This window comes from Zingiber officinale, chromosome 1B (genome assembly GCF_018446385.1).
Source record: "Zingiber officinale cultivar Zhangliang chromosome 1B, Zo_v1.1, whole genome shotgun sequence".
NCBI classification, from domain to species: Eukaryota; Viridiplantae; Streptophyta; class Magnoliopsida; order Zingiberales; family Zingiberaceae; genus Zingiber; species Zingiber officinale.
This window is the reverse complement of record NC_055986.1, coordinates 100039697-100061246: the sequence shown is the minus strand read 5'-3', so window position 1 is coordinate 100061246 and position 21550 is coordinate 100039697. Positions and strand designations below refer to the sequence as shown.

At 42.5% G+C, this 21550-nt stretch overlaps 2 protein-coding genes across 2 annotated transcripts in view; one reads left to right on the top strand and one right to left on the bottom strand.

The window, feature by feature from the left end:
* LOC122040436 overlaps positions 1-17952 on the bottom strand; it is a 25741-nt gene extending 7789 nt beyond the window's left edge. Inside the window, exon 1 of the mRNA XM_042599750.1 lies at positions 17822-17952. Coding sequence (XP_042455684.1) covers positions 17822-17952 — 131 coding nt within the window. The remainder of the gene's footprint in view (positions 1-17821) is intronic.
* LOC121970281 (protein unc-13 homolog) lies at positions 17806-21550 on the top strand. The gene is made up of 5 exons (XM_042520887.1): positions 17806-18445; positions 18557-19453; positions 19554-20015; positions 20098-20284; positions 20374-21550. Exons 1-5 carry the CDS (start codon positions 17951-17953, stop codon positions 21333-21335), a joined length of 3003 nt encoding a protein of 1000 aa, XP_042376821.1. The 5' UTR covers positions 17806-17950; the 3' UTR covers positions 21336-21550.

Sequence of the window (21550 nt, the reverse complement as noted above, 5' to 3'; positions counted from 1 at the left end):
TCCTACATCGCCTTTAGATTTCGATGTTTTGTCTGAACTGGTCTTTTTTCCTTGCTTTTGTTGTTGTCCTTGTCCTTGCTCTTTAATTTATGGTAGTTATCTTTCAAGTGTCCTTCTTCATTGCAATGGTAGCATGTTACCTTTCTTCTTCTTCTTTTATCCTACACTTGATTAAATTTATTAGTTTTACATAATTTTTTAAATTTCCTTACCATGAACATTGTTTCATCATCATCGAGAGAAGTTTTGGATTCCAGTTCATCTATTTTTTTTTTCCATTAAGGTAATGTTGTGCTTGGACTCCTTCTTTAGATCTGCACATCTAGTTTCATGAACTTCAAATGTAGAAAATAACTCTTCTAAAGTACTTACCTATAGATCCTTAGAGATATAATAAGCATCTACTAAGGATCCCTATTTAGAAGTCCTAGGAAAGATGTTAAGCGCATACCTTAGTGAATCTTAGTTGGTTACCTTTTCTCCAAGATTCGTGAGTTCGGTGATGAGTTCTTTGCTCCTTGAGTGAAAATTTGCAACGGTTTCACCTTCTTTTAATCAGAGGTTGCTGATATGGTTTTGAAGCAGATCCCGTCTCTCTAGTTTTGCCTCCAAGGTCCCTTCGTGTAGTTCCAGGAATTTCTCCCATAGCTCCTTGACTAACTCGTAGGCTCTGATCTGATTGACTTCTTGAGGTGGTAAAATGCTAAGTAGGTGAAACTCTGCTTTGCCATTTGCCACGAAGTCAGCTTTCTCCTTTTTCATCCATTGGTATTCTTCTTTATCCTCGGTGTTATAAAGCCAAATTTCATAATTAGTAATAAATCAAAATATGTCTTAAAGAATACCTCTATCTTTTTCTTTCAGTTTGTGAATTCCCCCTTAAACTTAATGGGTAGATGCTCGGTTTGGCCATCTCTTGTGCTTCGATCTGCAGTTAGTCCTCTTGAAGCATCCTTGCTCTGATACCAATTGTTGGTCCCTTAGCGGCCGGCTAGAGGGGGTGAATAGCCATGCACAAAATAAAATTAACAAAACCTTTCTCAAACTTTTACAGCTTGATTAAAATAAACACTTGCATAAAATGAATTAAGAAACTAATTAAAAAAAGAAAGAGCCACAAAGATTTTACTTGGTTTATAATCAGGGGATTACTAATCCAAGATGTTGAAAAGCCCACTAAAGTCTCCTTCAGGGGGAGAAGCCTTTTACAGCAGTCAAAGCTCACAATTGTTGGTGCAACCTTAGGTCAAGGTTGACCTGGTTGACCCGACTCGAGTTGACCTGACTTGAGTTATATTTTGATGTTTGACGAGAATAGAAAAGTTGTATCTTGATGTTTGACAAGAATACAAACTTGGGAGATTGTAGGTGCAACCTTCGGTCAAGGTTGACCTGGTTGACCCGACTTGAGTTGACTTGATTCGGTAAAGTCCAAGTATGGAGACTTGGCACGGGAAAAGTCCAAGTATGGAGACTTGGCACGGAAAAGTCCAAGCATGGAGTTTGGCACGGGAAAAGTCCAAGTATGGAGACTTGGTACGGGAAAAGTCCAAGTATGGAAACTTGGCACGGAAAAGTCCAAGCAGGGAACTTGGCACGGGAAAAGTCCAAGTATGGAGACTTGGCACGGAAAAGTCCAAGCAGGGAGCTTGGCACGGGAGAAGTCCAAGTATGGAAGCTTGGCATGGGAAGTCGGAGAGGGCTCGATAGCTCGTTCTCCGGACTAGGTCAGAGAGGGCTTGGTAGCTCGTTCTCTGGACCGGATGAAGTCGGAGAGGGCTCGGTAGCTCGTTCTCTGGACCGGACGAAGTCGGAGAGGGCTCGGTAGCTCGTTCTCCGGACTAGGTCAGAGAGGGCTCAGGAGCTCGTTCTCTGGACTGGACGAAGTCGGAGAGGGCTCGGTAGCTCGTTCTCCAGACTAGGTCAGAGAGGGCTCGGGAGCTCGTTCTCTGGACCGGACGAAGTCGGAGAGGGCTCGGTAGCTCGTTCTCCGGACTAGGTCAGAGAGGGCTCGGAAGCTCGTTCTCTGGACCAGACGATGGAGTCGGAGAGGGCTCGGTAGTTCGTTCTCCGGACTAGGTCAGAGAGGGCTCGGTAGCTCGTTCTCAGGACCAGGTAGGGTTTAGGGCTGGGAGCTCTAAACCTGGATCGGTCTGGTGACCGATCCAGTGATACGCTGGTTGACTGATCGGTCTGGTGACCGATCAGTAACCAAATAGTGTGTTTCTGTGAATTACCTGATCGGTCTGGTGACCGACCAGTAATCATACAGAAGCGAAGAAGATCGGAGAAGAAAGAGAGGGATCGGTCTGTGGACCGATCCACCTGAGTCCTGATCGGTCCACAGACCGATCAGAGAGTTGGGCAACTCTCTGTGAAGCGTGATGATCGATCAGAATAGGTCCTGATCGGTCCCAAGACCGATCAGAGAAGGTCTGGACCGATCAGGGTGGAGCCTGATCGGTCCAGCTCTAGTCGTTGAGTCACAACGGCTAGATTTCTGCTATGTCTTCTGCCCTCTTCACAGGTTTGCAGGTTCAGGGATATAAAGGGGTCGAGTGCCTCTACAGTAGAATGACTGCCTCTCTTTTCTTTCCGATCTTACTGCAATCAGAGCTTTGCTGAGCTCTCATTTTCCTGAAGCTTCGTGGAAGCTTCCTTCGGCTGGTTCCTGCTGTTGTAGGTGTTTCGTGAAGTTGCTGCTTCATCCAGTCGACGAGAAGGCAAGCTGTGTTTTTACATTCTTACTGCCTTTGTATTGTGCTGTATCTTTGTACTCCTATCTTGCTGTTGCAAGAACTTTGTGGCGAGGTTTCTCCACCCAGAAGGAGTGTTTATTAGCCGGTTTTTCGGGGTCTCATCCACCGACGGATTGAGAGGATTCGTCCACCTTACGGACACGCCGAGGAGTAGGAGTTTCATCTCCGAACCTCGTTACATCGCTGTGCTTGAGGTTTGTTTTCTCCATTTAGGTTTCTGTTGTTATTTTTCCGCTGCGCTAACCTAAATTGTAGGAAGAAATGATAATTTGAGGTCGTCTATTCACACCCCCCCTCTCTAGCCGCTATCCGAAGGTCCTAACAAGTGGTATCCGAGCCAAGTTGCTCTTCAACGGATTAACACCCGGGGGAGCACAAGCTAGAGAATGGATCAACTTGGAGAAGACATCACGATTCCACCCTTCTACGATCGCGACGACTTTGCGTATTGGAAGGTAAGAATGAAGTATTTTCAATTATGACTAACCTAGAAAATTGGAATTATGTATGAGTAGGTTTTACTCCTCCGGTGGATAAAAAGGGAGAACCTCTCGAGAAGAAGAAGTGGACGAAGGAACAAATCCACCAATCCACAATCAACGACGAGGTAACGAAAATCCTTGAATTTTCATTACCTAATGATATCTTGTGTAAGATAGGTGGATACAACGATGCCAAGGAGTTGTGGAACAACTTGGCTAAGTTCCATGAGGAGAGCTCCAATTCAAGTCATGAAGAGGAGTCAAGTGAGCCAAGTAGCTCACATCATGGAGGTATGGAATTAGAAGTTGAGGGCTACTCAACATCTAAGGAAGAAGAGGAGGAGAGTTCTTCATCAAGATTGGTGCAAGAAGAAGCCTCTACCTCCGGAAGGGATGAAGAAGAGAGCGTATATCCATCCTCAACCCTAGGTAACTCAAGCAACTTAATTTCAAATAAATTACATATAATGTGCTTTGAGTGTAGGGAATATGGGCATTACAAGAGTAAATGTCCAAAGAGGATTAGGAAGACTCCACCGGCGCCAAAGGTTAAGGAAACCGGAGTCCCGATACGCAAGGGCAAGGAGCACGTGGTGTGCTTCCAATGCAAGCAAAGAGGACATTATAGGAGCCAATGTCCGAGGGGGAGGCAACCTCACAAGGACAAGAGACCAAACACATCTATAGGGGGAGCTAAGGCAAACCCAAAGGTATCTTTTAAGGCACATTATTGCAACTCTAATAAGAAACATGCTAGTAGCTTTATTGCAATTGCCAATGATGATAAGCATGATAACCATAGAAACCGATACATGTGCTTAGGTGCCAAACATATTAGTCTAGGTAAGGATAATACTAGAAATGTCAACCCTAGAATTAACTCATCTAAGGTTAAGGAAAACCTAGATAGGAATCCCAAAACAACTAGACATATGCCTAGGAATACCTCAAAGAAAAATGACAAATTAAAACTTGAGGTATTAGAGAAGGAAAATCAAGTCTTGAGGTCAAGACTTGACACCTTAGAAAAGACTCTTAAGAATTTGGAGAAGTCAACTCTAGGGTCTAAGGGTCAAAAGCAAAAGCCCAAGGACATGAGAGGTTTGGGTCACAAACCAAAGTCTCAAGTGGTCAAGCCCGCTTATCATAATGTTCCATTCGATTATGGAACAAGACCTAGGGCTAAGAAGACCATCACCAAGGTCACAAGGGGAGTCACCCCTAGAGTTGATCTTGATGAGTCCCAAATGACCAAGGCTTTAAAGCCTAGGAGGGTCATTAGGAGGGTTGCTAGGGAAGTCATCCCTAGTGAATATTTAGTGAATCCAATGAGCTCAAATAGGTATTGGGTTCCTAGGAGCGTGATTCCTTCACGCTAGATGGTTTAGGGTGTGCCAACCTTAATTAGATAGGTAGTTAACCTACTCATGGCAAAAGGTGGCATTTGAGGAATTTTCAAGGTGTAATCAAGCCTTAAAAATGAAATTAAAAACTATTCCTAAGGTGATTAGGATGTGCCAACCACATTTGAGGAGTTTTCTAGGGTCAATCTAATTGGCACATAGTGATCTAAAAATCTTTAGTATATGATTTTAGGTCTATTACACGTAGGAATATAGAATTTATGGTAAAATGGTCAAAATTATCAAAAATGACAACTAAGGCTAGAATTAGGTATTTTCTATACCTTTGTATGTTATTTGCCATACATTGTTTGTCATATGTCATGTCATGACATCATATCTATTTTATTATCATTTGGAATGTCATGATAATGCTTAAGTTAGTTATATGTCATGCCTTATTTAAGTTTCATACTTGATGACATGACATCATGACATTGATACATATTTCCACTTATGATATTATTTTATGCCATGTCATCATCTCTTGCATTTATGATCAATTAATTTGATTTAAGGATAAAAACATAATTTGATATAGAGATCAAATTGTTGTTTAGAAAATGCATGAGAACTTAGCTTAAGATGACCTAAACCCATATCTCACATCAAAATTGACTTGGATGTGTTTGATACACCTTAGATGTGTGTGAGATATTAGGAGTATGAGTTAGGATCAAGGTGCATAGTTCTTGTACCTAGATGAGCCTAATTCGTAATTGAGGATCATAGGGAAAGTTTGTGTACAAGTCATGTACACTTAGCCCTAAGATTGTGGTCCTAAATTGAATGGTTTAAAATCATTTCAAAATTGATTTGAAAAAACCTTGATGAAGCTTTTCTAATGATAGCATTCATCATTGAGCAAGTTGATACAAAGATGGATTAACCTTGAGTTATTTCAAAGTCTTTCGAACTTTGTATCAAGATTTAAAAATGGAAGTTATTTTCATAGAAAACTATTTTTCCATGATAATATATGTTATGAGGAATGTATCCTCAAAATTTTACAATTTTTGGAATTTTCTGTGATTTTTTAGGGGTTTCTGAATTTCGGGAGAAAAATCAGAAATTCCTATCAGAGCTTTGTGGACCGATCAGAGGGGATGCTGATCGGTCACTGGACCGATCCAGGGAAGTGTGGATCGGTCTGGTGACCGATCCAGTAAAGGACTGAGCGTGCCAAAATGCTGATTTTCGACTGATTGTCTGAAATTTCAGCTGGAAGTTGGTATTTTAGATTTCTAAAGGATTGAAACTCTCCAAGACATTGTTGGTGCAATGGTCAAGGGGGAGTTGACCTTTAGGGGGAGTTTTACCTATTGGTCAAGCGGGAGTTGACTTTTAGGGGGAGTTTTTACTCATCAAGATTAGTGATATGGGGATTGTCACTATGTTGATTGTTGTATTTAGTATCAAGGGGGAAATTAAGGGTTTCAATGAAAGATATGGGACTTTCATTAGGAAGAAACTCTTGACCTTGATTCACTTTTTTTTGATGCGTGTCAAAAAGGGGGAGAATGTCGGGAGAATGCTCAAGGAAGAGCATTGGAGAACTATTGGAAAACCTAAGTTAGGTTATCGGGTTAACCTAACTTGATTATGGTTTTGTCAAACATCAAAAAGGGGGAGATTGTTAGTGCAACCTTAGGTCAAGGTTGACCTGGTTGACCCGACTCGAGTTGACCTGACTTGAGTTGTATTTTGATGTTTGACGAGAATAGAAAAGTTGTATCTTGATGTTTGACAAGAATACAAACTTGGGAGATTATGGGTGCAACCTTCGGTCAAGGTTGACCTGGTTGACCCGACTTGAGTTGACTTGATTCGGTAAAGTCCAAGTATGGAGACTTGGCACGGGAAAAGTCCAAGTATGGAGACTTGGCACGGAAAAGTCCAAGCAGGGAGCTTGGCACGGGAAAAGTCCAAGTATGGAGACTTGGCACGGGAAAAGTCCAAGTATGGAGACTTGGCACGGAAAAGTCCAAGCAGGGAGCTTGGCACGGGAAAAGTCCAAGTATGGAGACTTGGCACGGAAAAGTCCAAGCAGGGAGCTTGGCACGGGAGAAGTCCAAGTATGGAAGCTTGGCATGGGAAGTCGGAGAGGGCTCGACAGCTCGTTCTCCGGACTAGGTTAGAGAGGGCTCGGTAGCTCGTTCTCTGGACCAGATGAAGTCGGAGAGGGCTCGGTAGCTCGTTCTCTGGACCAGATGAAGTCGGAGAGGGCTCGGTAGCTCGTTCTCCGGACTAGGTCAGAGAGGGCTCAGGAGCTCGTTCTCTGGACCGGACGAAGTCGGAGAGGGCTCGGTAGCTCGTTCTCCGGACTAGGTCAGAGAGGGCTCGGGAGCTCGTTCTCTGGACCGGACGAAGTCGGAGAGGGCTCGGTAGCTCGTTCTCCGGACTAGGTCAGAAAGGGCTCGGGAGCTCGTTCTCTGGACCGGACGAAGTCGGAGAGGGCTCGGTAGCTCGTTCTCCGGACTAGGTCAGAGAGGGCTCGGGAGCTCGTTCTCTGGACCGGACGAAGTCGGAGAGGGCTCGGTAGCTCGTTCTCCGGACTAGGTCAGAGAGGGCTCGGAAGCTCGTTCTCTGGACCGGACGATGGAGTCGGAGAGGGCTCGGTAGCTCGTTCTCCGGACTAGGTCAGAGAGGGCTCGGTAGCTCGTTCTCAGGACCAGGTAGGGTTTAGGGCTGGGAGCTCTAAACCTGGATCGGTCTGGTGACCGATCCAGTGATACGCTGGTTGACTGATCGGTTTGGTGACCGATCAGTAACCAAACAGTGTGTTTCTGTGAATTACCTGATCGGTCTGGTGACCGACCAGTAATTATACAGAAGCGAAGAAGATCGGAGAAGAAAGAGGGGGATCGGTCTGTGGACCGATCCACCTGAGTCCTGATCGGTCCACAGACCGGTCAGAGAGTTGGGCAACTCTCTGTGAAGCGTGTTGATCGATCAGAATAGGTCCTGATCGGTCCCAAGACCGATCAGAGAAGGTCTGGACCGATCAGGGTGGAGCCTGATCGGTCCAGCTCTAGCCGTTGAGTCACAACGGCTAGATTTCTGCTGTGTCTTCTGCCCTCTTCACAGGTTCGCAGGTTCAGGGATATAAAGGGGTCGAGTGCCTCTACAGTAGAATGACTGCCTCTCTTTTCTTTCTGATCTTACTGCAATCAGAGCTTTGCTGAGCTCTCATTTTCCTGAAGCTTCGTGGAAGCTTCCTTCGGCTGGTTCCCGCTGTTATAGGTGTTTCGTGAAGTTGCTGCTTCATCCAGTCGACGAGAAGGCAAGCTGTGTTTTTACATTCTTACTGCCTTTGTATTGTGCTGTATCTTTGTACTCCTATCTTGCTGTTGCAAGAACTTTGTGGCGAGGTTTCTCCACCCAGAAGGAGTGTTTATTAGCCGGTTTTCCGGGGGCTCATCCACCGACGGATTGAGAGGATTCGTCCACCTTACGGACACGTCGAGGAGTAGGAGTTTCATCTCCGAACCTCGTTACATCGCTGTGCTTGAGGTTTGATTTCTCCATTTACGTTTCTGTTGTTATTTTTCCTCTGCGCTAACCTAAATTGTAGGAAGAAATGATAATTTGAGGTCGGCTATTCACCCCCCCTCTCTAGCCGCTATCCGAAGGTCCTAACAATAATTACAAAGCTAAACTCAAATGAAATCATTTAAAAGAGTTATATTTAGCTTCTGAGATTAGAGATGTATTTATAGTCCTGATCGGGGTGCCTGGAAGGGTTCCAGGTGCCTAGACGTGGATAAAATTTTATCCTCATCACACCAGATTGTGATAGTGTATATTTCGATAATATTTCTGGTCCGGGCACTAAGAAGGATTTCGGGGACGGGTTCAATCAGGCCCTCGCTGGGTGAGGCTCCCCGGGGTGCCCAGGTGATCTGGGTACCTACACTTGGTCCAAGCACCCAGAACCAAAAGTTAACCTCTTGTTGACTTTTTGGTCCGGGTCTTCCATTTCGATTCTGCTCACTTGGATCCAGGTCTTCCGCTCTGGTTTCAACTCCGCTCACTTGGGTGATTTTAGCCATCCAGAATATGACTCACCTGACCCATTTTCCGGCCTTCTCGAGTAACCTTCTGCTCCGGCTTCTCGTCCCTCGGAAATGTTGCTCGCCTCCTTCTCGTCTACCAGCGCACTCTTCTGTAACACCTCATCTCTCGGACACACTGAGCCTATCAACTCTCTCTCATGCCATCATTCTCGCTAGCTGCGTCTTTCACTCAGCTTCGTGTGCTTCTAAGTTCTTGCACACTTAGACACAGGGCATCAAAACATAATAGAACCTAACTTGACTTGATTGGTTACATCAAAATTATCTCAGGGTACTAACAATCTCTACTAATGAAGGTATAAAAATTTTAATTGTTAAGAATAAAGATAATATCATTTGTTTTGAGTGTAAGGAAAAAGGTACTATAAGAGTAAGTGCCCCATATTGACCAAGAAGACCAAAGGCTAAGGAGAAGCCTAAGAAGATTGATCCTGTGATATGAAAGGGCAAGGAGCACATTGTGTGCTTCTTGTGTAGTTAAAAGGAATATTATTGAAGTCAATGTCCTAAGGGGAGGAAATCAACCAAAGTTAAAAGAGGAAGCTCAACTCAAGAGGAAACTCTTAAAAGCAAACCCAGGTATCATTTATTAATGCAATTCCTTTGAAAAAATGATAAAAAAAAACATGTTATTTCAAATTTTTATCATTTTAATGTAATTTATCATAAAAATAGGAAGCATGATAAGGTTAAAAAAATATATAACATATCATGCTAAGACTACAAAGTAGATAACAACTTAGGTAAAAATTCTAAGGATTTTAAATATTTATCTAAAAATAAAAATATCCAAGGAATTAAGGAAAAATCTAACTTTGAGAACTTAAGGAGAGAAAATCAAATTTTAAGGTTAAGGCTTAATAAATTAGAGAGGACCCTTAAAAAATTGGCAAATGAAGAAAAAGAGTTCAAGAAACAAAACCTAGGTTTAGGAAAACAAGAGTTATCTAATGGTCATAGAGGTTTGAGATACAAACCTAAAGCCAAGAAGGATGTCACTTCTTATCATAGAGTTCCATATAATTATGGAACTAACCCTAAGTCTAGGGGTTAAGTCAAAGTTACAAGGGAGGCTATTCCTAGAGTTAATCTTGAAAAGACCAATATGACTAAGGCTTTTAAGAAACCTAACAAAGTCACTAAAAAGGTCACAAGAGAAGTTATTCCTAGAGTTGACCATGAGGAGTCAAGTATGACCAAGGCTTCTAAGAAGCCTAGGAAGATTATTTGGAAGGTACTAAGGGAAGCTATCCCCAATGAGTACCTAGCACACCCAAGGAGCACCAACAGATTTTAGGTTCTTAAGAGTGTGTTATCTGCACCCTAGATGGGTTTAGAGAGTGTCGACTTTAATTAGAAGGGTAGTTAACCCAACCTTGGTGAAGTTGACACATGGAGGCATTTTCAAGATTTTGTTAACCTTTAAAAATATAGGTTTAAATGTTTACTCTTTGGAATAGTAAAATGTGCCAAGATTTGAAGAATTTGACTTAATTAAAATTGACACAAATATGAAGAGTTAAAGAAATGTCAAGCTAGAATTTTGGCATTTTCTTGGAAGTTGAGTGTAATCTAGGATTATTTTTTACTTAGCAAATAAATTAAGGATAGAGATACTTAGATTGATAATCTAGGTATTTTTTTGCTAAATTACCATGATTGTTTGTACCTAATATGTCATGACATCATATTTTACATTCATATCATTATGAAAAATATCATGTCATATCATATATACATCATGTAGCTATAGTATATTTTCTTTTCAAAAATACTCACTTTGATGTATGTCACAAATCATCATACTTTATTTTAACTTCTTGTAAAGTAAGGATTGTGGCATTAATCAACATGTGACATCCTAAGTGGATGATCAATTTAAAATGCCTAGATAGAAATGCATGACCCCTTAGTTTAGGGTAAAACCAAAATCTACATCTCACAAGGACCATAAGTTGGTTCTTTATGTTTTAGTGCACATTAGATACAAGTGAGATATTAGGAGGATGAACATAACTCAAGATGTTAGGGGGCATTTGGTTTAGGGGAATAGGAGTGGGGAATGGGAATGAGAATCATTGATTGTCATTGTTAATATTTGGATTATAGGAATAGGAATGTAAATAAGGGAATGAATCCTTGAAATTGGGTAATAACTCATTCCCATGTACCTCCCTTCAGTGAGCTATTACCCTATTTTCATCAATCAAAATATTCCCTTATTCCAAAAATATCCTTGACCTAAAACTAAAATTTTCTCCCTTAATATCAAATATCAAAATATATTTATTTATTTTTTCTTTCATATCACTTCTCTCTCCTTGTTCTCTCTCATCATATTTTCTCTCTCATCATTTTATCACACACTTTTCCTCTCTTTAATCTTTCTTATCACACTCTCTTTCCTCTTTTTTTCTTATTACACTTTCTCTCTCATCATGCTGTCTCTCTCCTCAATCTCTTCTATCACACTCTCCTCTTTTTTTTCTCATCATACTTTCTCTCTCATCATACTTTCTCTCTCCTCAATCTCTCCCATCACACTCTCTTTTCTCTTTTTTTCTCATCACATTTTTGCCCTCATCATATTTTCTCTCTCCTCAATCTCTCCTGTCACACTCCCTCCTTTTTTTTCCTCAATACACTTTCTCTCTCATCATACTTTCTCTCTCCTCAATCTCTCCCATCACACTCACTGTTCTCTTTTTTTCTCATCACACTTTCTCTCTCATCATACTTTCTCCCTCATCATACTTTCTCTCTCCTCAATCTCTCCCATCACACTCACTGTTCTCTTTTTTTCTCATCATACTTTCTCTCTCACCATACTTTCTCTCTCACCATACTTTCTCTCTCCTCAATTTCTCTCATCACACTCTCTCTCTTTATTTTTTCTCATTACATTTTTTCTCTCTTCATCCTCTCCCATCATACTTTCTCTCTCATCTTCTCTCATCATGCTCTCTTCTATCACACTCTTTTTTTTCTCATTTTATCTCATCACACTTTCTCTCTCTTCATTTTTTCTCATCACACTTTCTCTCTCATCATCTCTTTCATCATATTTTCCTCTCACATTCATCTTTCTCTCACATCTAATTTTTTCTCTTATTTTCCTTTAAGGGTAAAAAAGGAAATTTTGATTTATTCCGATAGAAAATATGCAATTAACCAAACATTGTTTTTAAGAGTGATATTCATGCTCATACTCATTCTCATTCCACAATACAATGATTTCCATTCCGATTCCTATTCCTAGGAAAGAACCAAATGCCCCCTTAATTTAGTACATCATTTTGAGTTTTGATTTCATCAAGACACATAGATTATGTGGTATCCAATCATGGAGAAAGTAAATGTATAAGTCATGTATATTTAGTCTAAAGATTGTGGTTGGAAATTTGATTTTGAAAATGATTTCAAAAATATTTTAGAAAATCTTGGTGAAGACTATTTATTAATAGTAATCACCATTGGAAAGTTAAACATAAACTTGGAAGAAACATTGAAGTTTTTAAGGGTTTCCAACTTTGTATCAATCTTTAAAAATTAGATGTATTTTTTTAGAAAATTATTTTTCTATGATAGTATATGGCATAATTAATATCTACATGAATTTTCATGATTTTTGAAATTTTATAGAATTATTTATGTATTTTTGAATTTCGGTAAAAATTGAAATAAAAAATTCAGTTATGGTGATCGATTGGGGCAATCGATTAAGGTAAATTTTCGTGAGCACAGTGGCTCACAGAATTGATCAATGCGATCGATTAAAGGTCTTAATTGATTGAAGCAATTGATTAACACTCGGTAATCGATTAAATCCCAACTTTAATTGATTAAGAGAGGCTGTAATCGACTGGTAGCTGACACCAATTAATTAAGAATATTGATTTTGGTTTAAATGGTCTTATTTATGTCCTTTAAGCCATGTTTTGTCGTGATAACTATTCCTGACCCTATGAAGTGCTTAAATAAGCATTTAAGGGTAGTTTTCTTGTTGAAACAAGAAATGAATCATTAAAGAAGACTAAGTTGGAGTTTAGGATGAGGTTTACTTTCAAAGTTAAATTTTGAACCTCAAAACTTCAAATTTTAGATTTTCTAAAGATTTAGAAACTTCAAGTCATTGTTGGTGCAATGACAACAAGTTTGGAGCATGTTTTCAGGGAGAGTTACCCCTTAAAGACATGACTTAGATATTTTTCATCAAAACAATTGAAGGTTGAAAACCTTGATTGTTATGAATGCTCAAGTTAAGCATGGGAGACAATGGAAGATGAAAATCTTCATTGTCATGAATGATTAATACTCAAGGGTGAGCATTGGGCATAATGAAGGGTATAAGACCTTCATTGTAATATTGTGAACAACAAGTGAAGTTCTGAACAACATGAGATAACTCTTAAGGAGAAGAGTTTTTTATGCGTGCCAAAGGGGAAGAATGTAGGGTTTAATTAGGAAATTCTCCATATTCATAAGGGGAGATTGTGAAACCCTTATATTAAGGGGGAGAATGTAGAAAACTTTCATTCATGCTTTGGCATGAAGAAGAAGTTAAGGTTATGGGATTAGCCTAACTTAAATATGTTGTCAAACATCACAAAGTGAGAGATTGTTGGTGCACTTTCTCTTGGGTCAAGATTAATCAAGTTGACTAAACTTGAGTTGGCCCAAACTTGAGTCATGATATTTGAGTTTTAATGTTTTACAATATATGAAAATTGTAAGTACAATTGCCCATTTTGGGAGATTATTGGAGTAATTCCCCTCCGATCAAGGTTTGACCAGTTTAATATGAAGAAGAGTTAAGTAGGTCAAGGTTGACTGGATACTTGACTGAGAAGTCCTAACTGGATGTTAGGCAATGGCAAGTCCAACGGGAAGGTTGGTAGAAGATAAAAATTCAAATGAGTTAGTGTTGACCAGACACTTGGTGATGAAAAGTCCTGGTGAGTAAAATTAGATAAAATGCCCTAGTGAGTGAAACTAGGCAAATGGAAATCCTAGTGAGTGAAGTTAGGTGATGAAAAAATCATGATGAATGAAGCCAGGTGAAAATCCCTAGTGAGTGAAGCTAGGTAGATGAAAATTCTAGTGAGTGAAGCATGATGATGATAAATTCTGGTGAGTAAAACAAGGTGAAAAGCCTTAGTGAGTGGAGTTAAGCAGAGGGAAATCCTAGTGAGTAAAGTCAAATAGTGAAAATCCCTAGTGAGTAAAGCCAAGCATAAGGAAATCTAGATAGGTTAAAGTTAAACAGACACCTGGTGTTTGAAAGTCCAAGTAGGTCAAAGGATTGACCGAACACTTGGCACGAGGAGAAAAGTCTAAGTGAGGTCAAATGATTGATCGAACATTTGGCATGAGGAGAAAAGTCTAAGTGATCAAAGGATTGACCGGATACTTAGTGATAATGCCCCAGCAGATCAAGATTGACCAAATGCAAGGAAGTCCCAATAGGTCACAGTTGATAGGATGTTGGGCAAGAAACCCTAGGACTTGAGTTCAGGAGTTAAGGTTGCTGAATCGCTTAGGGTAAGTGATTCAATAGGCCTTAAGTGATCAGGATGATCGCTTAAGGACCTCTATGTGAGGAGTTGTAATCGATTAGGGTAATCGAGTATTTGTTACCATATTGCAAGATATGTTACCAGTATTTGTTACCATATTGCAAGATATGTAGTGGCAACAGAAAACATAATAGGCGGTTAGGTAGACTTTCCTAACTGCTGATATAATATCGCAATGTCTATCTGATACTATGCTCATTGATTGTACATTAACAACAAAGAATCTCTTCATATGATCCAAAAATCACTCCCAGGTAGACCCACATTTAACTTTAACGATTCCAAAGGCTATTGGGAGGACATTATCATTAGCATCAATTGATGTAGTCATCAACAACACACCCGGATACTTCTCTCTTAGATGTGTGGCATCAATTCCGATCAATTTGTGAAGATAAGACATGAATACTCTTCGACAAGCTCCAAAATCCCACAAACAACGTTGGAACTAATTATCACCATTCCTGTGTAGTGCCACATAGGTTTCAAGATCCCTAAGTCTTAACTCACGTAGATATAGTGGAAGATCCTATAAGCTTGGTTATAATCTCCAACGACCTTCTTCATCACTTTCTCCCGAGCGATGTATGCTTTTCTATATGATATGGTCACTCTAAACCTAGCTTTTATATCTAATATAATCATACTTGTTTATACTATTCATTAGCAACAAATTGCTCTTCAACAAAAGATACTACAAAGGAGGAAAAGCATGTTTGATGATCAGCACTTTCCCTAATGGTGCCACATTGGTGTTCCTTTATCTATTTTGTAACAGTGAACTCTACATCCCCGGGCAACTACTCTCTATGTACATTGTTGATTGAAGCAGATAACTTTTACTTTATTTTTTTGGATGTCAACTGGGTTATATCTCGTATGTCTAACCATGGCATGTTTCACAAGTGCATTCTTGAATTCTTATCGAGACGAAAAAATGTGTCCAACACAAAATTCATACTCATCTGTTGCCTCTTCAATTGTCCTTTGGAACAATCGGGAATTTAGAATATATAGATCATCAGCTATTGAGAACTCCTCCTCTAAGTCATTGTACTATTTTGGAAAAAATTCATATTATTCAATCTTTATATCATCAACTAAGAATTCTTATACATCTGTATTGCATTATAATTCCTCTCCAATTCGAGTATAATGCCCTTTCTCCTCACTCCAACTAGGCTCAAAGTAATCACCAAGTGTTGTACAAGGATTCAGAACCTCATCTTCTAGAATACTTGCTTCTTCATTTAGATCAAATATCAAGTTACTGCTTGTATTTCTATTTGTGTTCTGCACACCACTATACTCAGAAGATGATGGAATATTTGTTCTAGATAATTCTTCTAAATTAGCTCCATGTCCCATACAAGAATTTGCATCAAGCGTATTTCATATCTCAAAGAGAATTTCTTCAGTAATATGATCGCCCCTGATAAATAAATTACAAAATAATTTAGCAAACTTACAACTACATAATCAAGTGTTGTTGTATATACTAATTTAGCAAAGACCAAGTAATGATATATATGATGTACATATTAGATTTTCATAATTTATTAGTGGTTATGACACAATCCGACTGATATGGACCTAGGGTTTTTGTAATTTTACATAATTTCAGCCACTAGGACGGGTTGAGCGAGGAAAAAATATATATGGTGTAAAAGTAAAGTTTTAATCAAAAATCACATTGAGCCTGATATAGGATGATATCAAGCCCAACGTGGGCCTAATATCATCCTATATCAAGTCGCATTGAAGCAGAAACTTCTCGTAACGTTGGACTACCACTGAGAGCCCTAAATAAGCAATGGATAACACAATTTAACTCCTTACAACACCAGAAACTAACAATACATTAAATGAGTGTAATCAAACAAGTTTAGGTCCATTAGTAGATTTTGGTCAAAATACATTGATGGGCCTAGGGTAATTGGATTTATGTAAACTTCCAATCACTAGGAAGGTTGAGCGAGGAGAAGATAGATATGGATCAAACTAAAATTTTGATCAAGGAAGAAAGTGAGTTTGGTATGATCACATATCAAGCCCAACATGCTGATACCTACCATATCAACCTAACATGCATGAGCAAGGTTTAATTGAAATATAGTATCATAGTGGAGCACCTTTCAAATCGATTTAGTATTGGAGTAATCATATTACAGGTGTTGTTGAATATTTATTCCCCCCGCATCCAATGAAACTATAAATACGATTTTTGTCATCACCCTTTGCTACCAAATTGTAATTTTTTTACATGATAACCCTATTTTACAGTAGTAAATTAATACATACATCGCTAAATCTTTAACTGTCTTTTTCTACTAATTTTACTCTTGCTAGAAATTTATCCTTCAACGTCGAGGTTCTTAATCGTTGTTGTCCTTTGAACTCTTCTCTTGAAACTCTTACGACAATATCCCTAAACCCTAAATAGTTTTTTGCAATTCCGCCAAACAGCGTGAGGAGGTATGACAAGCGGAGTAGGTTCATGATCGTTTTGTGTTTATGAGACCAAGAAGAGAGATGGAGGGAGAGAAAGGGTGAGAGAACGTGCATCCGAACAAAAAAAATATTTTTCAATTAAAAATGTAGGTTAGATGTTTGGAAAATGATGATTGAGAAGAGGATGTTTGCAGGTTGGTAGGAGGGATAAAAGAGAAATTTCATTTTTTTTATACACCTTTTGGTATAAACAAAATTACAATCCACCTTTTGGTAAATACCATATTCAACATATGCCTTTTTGTAAAAAGCTGAAAAGGGGATAGATAGAAGAAAGAACTAAATATCTAGAAGATTCGTGACCTTTCAAAGAAAGCTATGCAAATTAAAAAAAAAAAAATTCTAGTAACCTTATTAACTATCCCTGAGGTGATCAGTCCAGTCACACGAAAGTTTCTTATCGACAGCCAGGGTAAATCGGAAAGTGCACGCGGTGGCCAGCCTAGAAACCCAGCATCATTTGGTTGCACCCCTTAGTTAGAAGAAAAATTTCTATAAATATATCATAGGTAGAGATCGAACTGTAGATATCTAGGTAATAATATAGATATCTTATCGCGACACCATAATCCCGGGGACAAGCTATACAAAGTTAAGACATCAAAGTTATTTTTTATGAAATCAATTATATCAGTTCAGATCCTCTGATCCGCAAAACATAGATCAGAAGATGGACCACTCTCCATCATTGGTAGAGAGTGATAGCTCCACGTGTAAAATAAATAAGGGTCATCACTATCCACTAATGATGAAGAGTGACTCATTTTATGATCCATATTTTATGGACTAGAAGATCTGCGCTTCAATTATATAACCAATCCAACTCAAGTTAAGTTCGGTTGAACTTAAAGTACATTTGATTCGACTGGATTATCTTATTTAACAAATTTAGCATCACAAAACTTAATTCGACTTGATCCATTTTTAGAGGTGGGAGACTAGGAGCCATTTTTTTTCCCCTACAAAATTTGCTAAAAATAAAAAGAAAATGCACTAATAAATAAAAATACATACAAATTCGCAATCTGTTCCTCCTCTGGCAACACCAAGTATAGAGCGGCTCCCTGCAATGTCGGCCTGCCCCTCCTTCCCTTCTCTTTCGCACCTCCTTGCCCTCCTCCGCCTTCCCTCACCTTCTCCGGCATGGGCTACAAGCCTAATGTCTCCTCCGACTCCGACTCCGGCGACCTAGACCTCTCCCCCGCCCCCGTCGAGGAGTTTGGATGCAGCCTGTTCGGCAGCATCAGGATCAGCAGCCTCTCCAGGGCCGACCTCCGTGAGGCCGCCTATGAGCTCTTCTTCCTGTCTTGCCGTTCCTCGTCCGGTTCAGGCAGCCGAGGGTCACTGAACTACTACCCGGCATCGCCGTCGGCAGGCAGCGGAGAGGGATCGTCCCCTAGATGGCCGTCGTCGCCCGGGATGACGGTGGCGAAGAGCCGGATCAAGAAGGCGTTGGGGCTGACCGCGCGGAGGTCGTCGCCGTTGACGACCGGGATGGCAAGAGGCATCGACATGAGCTCGCCAGGGAAGGTGAAGCGGCCGATGACGTCGGCGGAGATTATGCGGCAACAGATGCGCGTCACGGAGCAGAATGAGCAACGGCTGAGAAAGACCCTAACGAGAACTCTCGTCGGACAGGTAGATTCATAATTAGGGCCAAACAATTGATTTCCATTTGTTTCAAGATTCAAACTGTTAATTTAAATCGGCTTCATTTTTTTTTCAAAAAAAATGTATGAACCCTAAAAGAGGGGCAGAAAAGCAGAGAGCATCGTCCTTCCATTGGAGCTCCTCCGCCAGATCAAACCGGCCGACTTCAACGATCTCCAAGAATACCATCAATGGCAACGCCGCCAGCTCAACCTCCTTGAAGCCGGATTGCTCCTCCACCCATCTCTCCCGATCGACTCGGAGAACCACCATGCGGCCGCTCGCCTATCCCGCATCGTCCGCTCCTGCGAGGCCGCGCCCCTTGACACCGGAAAAAACTCCGAAGTCATGCGCAGCCTCTGCAGTGCCGTTACCTCCCTGGCGTGGCGGAGTCCCGAAGGCAGTCCGTCTTCCTCTCTCGACCCCTGTTACTGGGCCGACGGCTACCCCCTCAACTCTCACCTCTACATAGCCCTCCTCCGCTCCGTCTTCGACCTGAAGATGGCGAGTGCAGTGTTGGACGAGGTGGACGAGCTGGTGGAGCTGATGAAGAAGACGTGGCCCGTGCTGGGCTTCGACCTGCCGGCCCACAACGCCTGCTTCGCGTGGCTCTTCTTCGAGCGCTACCTCGAGACCGGGCAGACCGAGCCGGAGCTCATGTGGGCTGCGCTCTCGATACTGGGGGATGTCGCTGTCGATGCCAAGAAGCCCGACCGCCAGGTGAGCTACGTGAAGCTCTTAGCAGCCGCGTTGGGCGCGATGCGAGGGTGGGCGGAGAGGAGGACGGTGGAGTACCACCAGTGGTTCGGCAAAGATTTAGGCGCCAACATGGGCCTTGCGGTCGCACTGTCGCTCGCCACCTCGAAGATCATCATGGAGGACGATTTGATCGGCAGCATGGGCTTGCTCGACCCCGACGGTGCCGTGTGCACGAGTTCGTCGGATGCCAGAGTTGATTACTTCATCAGGTCGTCGATGCGAAGTGCCTTCACCAAGGTGCACATTTCTACCCTTTTTCTTCCTAATTGCTTGTGATCATGAAGCACGCTCACCATTGTTTCTTGCATAAGCTCCTTCGTAATTAGTGTTTTGGTAGATCCTCGAGCGAGGAACATCCCAGGACGACAACATCATAGCGCAACTACGAGACGAACCAGTCAACATTCTGCTTGATCTGGCGAGAAGTACGGAAGAGTTGGCTGTGGCCGAGAAGAAGTTCTTCAGCCCCGTGCTGAAAAAGTGGAACCGAGCGCCGACGGCGGCCGCGGCGGCGACACTGCACGCCTGTTTTGGGGTCGTGCTGAAGCAGTACGCGTCCAAGGCCACGCAGCTGACAAACGAGCTAGTCGAGGTGCTGAAATCTGCCGGGAAGCTGGAGAAGCTACTGGTGCAAATGGTGGTCGACGACTCCGCGGACTCCGAGGACGGCGGTATGAAAGTGGTGAGGGAGATGATCCCCTACGACGTGGCTTCCACCATCGCCAGCCTCCTCAAGGCCTGGATTGAAGAGAGGACGAGACTCGGGAAGGAGTGCCTCAACAGAGCAAAGGAAACAGAGGTTCGACTTTGTGCAATATTTCCTTTGTGTATACCGTCTATTGACTGATCGATCGATCGATCGATCGACTGATGATGCGTAGAGCTGGATGCCAAGGTCCAAGAGTGAGCCTTACGCGCAGTCGGCGGTGGATTTGGCGAGACTGGCCAAGGAGAGCTTGGATGAATTCTTTGACATCCAAGTGGAAGATAGAGGTTTCATGGTTCAAGACCTGGTTAATGGCTTGGACGCCATCTTCCAGGAATACATTTCCTTCGTCGCCGGCTGTGGTATATATAATATGCTGGCCTCTTAATCTACGTGAGATTAAATGATTTCATGGTGTTCTAAAAATAGAAAGTTCTTACCCGCATCGCAGGGAGCAAGCAGACCTACATGCCGAGCCTTCCGCCGTTGACGAGGTGCAATCAGGACTCCAGCTTGACCAAGCTCTTGAAGAGAGCGTCGCCTCGTTGCCGCGCGGGCATCGGCCACTCCGTCGTCGGCGCCGCCGCCGCCGATGCGCACAGGCCGCATCCGTGCGCGAGCCGCGGCACGCAGCGGCTCTACATCCGCCTCAACACCCTCCATTACATCCTCGTCCACCTCGGCGCCCTCGATAAGTCCCTCTCCTTCTTGTCCCCCTCCGTCCGCCGCGTCGCAGCGCCGCCGTCCCGCTACTTCGACGGTGCGGGCGCCGCGGCGCAGACCGGCGTTCAGCACGTGGTGGAGGTGGCGGCCTGTCGCCTAGTCTTCCTCGACACGCGCCAGGTGTTCTACGAGGGGTTCTACGTGGACGGCGTAACGGAGGCCACGCGGATCCGGCCGGCGCTCCGCGTTCTGAAGCAGAACTTGGCGCTGCTGGCGTCGGTGCTGATCGACCGGGCACAGCCTCTGGCGGCCAGGGGGGTGATGCGGGCGGCGCTGGATGGGTTCTTGATGGTGCTACTGGCTGGCGGGCGCAAACGGGCGTTCGTGCAGGAGGACCACGAGGCGGTGGCGGAGGACCTGAGGAGCTTGAAGCTGATGTTCGGAGAGGGTGAAGGACTGCTCGGTGAGGAAACTGTGGAGCGTGAGGCGGAGGTGGCGGAGGGGGTAGTGGCGCTTATGGAGCTGCCGACGGAGAGGCTGATCGAGGAATTCAGGTCGGCGGCGTGTGAGTCGGGTGGGATTGGAGTTTTCGGGGAACGGGGCGGGAGCCCAAAGTTGCCGATGCCGCCGACGACGGGGAGATGGAACCGGTCGGATCCGAACACGATACTGAGAGTGCTGTGCCACCGAGACGACGACGTCGCCAGCCAGTTCCTCAAGCGGGCGTATCAGCTCCCCAAGAGACGGTGATCAGTCAAAGAAACCCGCATCGGCGTTGGAGTGGATTTTTCAGACTGATTTTTATGCTATTATATGTTTGATATACTTTTAAATAATAACTTAGAAATTAAAATGCCGGAGGAATGGGAAATTTATTAAAGGGCAAAAGGAACCCATTATGTTATCATTAAAATGGTTTTTTTTAATGGTTAGGCCCTGGAATTTAAGATTTGAGTTTCAGTTAA

Bases quoted from the DNA above. Each gene is read 5' to 3' on its own strand.
- LOC121970281 (XM_042520887.1), top strand. From the start codon at position 17,951: ATGGGCTACAAGCCTAATGTCTCCTCCGACTCCGACTCCGGCGACCTA. The intron at 20,016-20,097 runs GTTCGACTTTGT...GATGATGCGTAG, and splicing joins ACAGAGCAAAGGAAACAGAG to AGCTGGATGCCAAGGTCCAA. The intron at 20,285-20,373 runs GTATATATAATA...CCCGCATCGCAG, and splicing joins TTCCTTCGTCGCCGGCTGTG to GGAGCAAGCAGACCTACATG.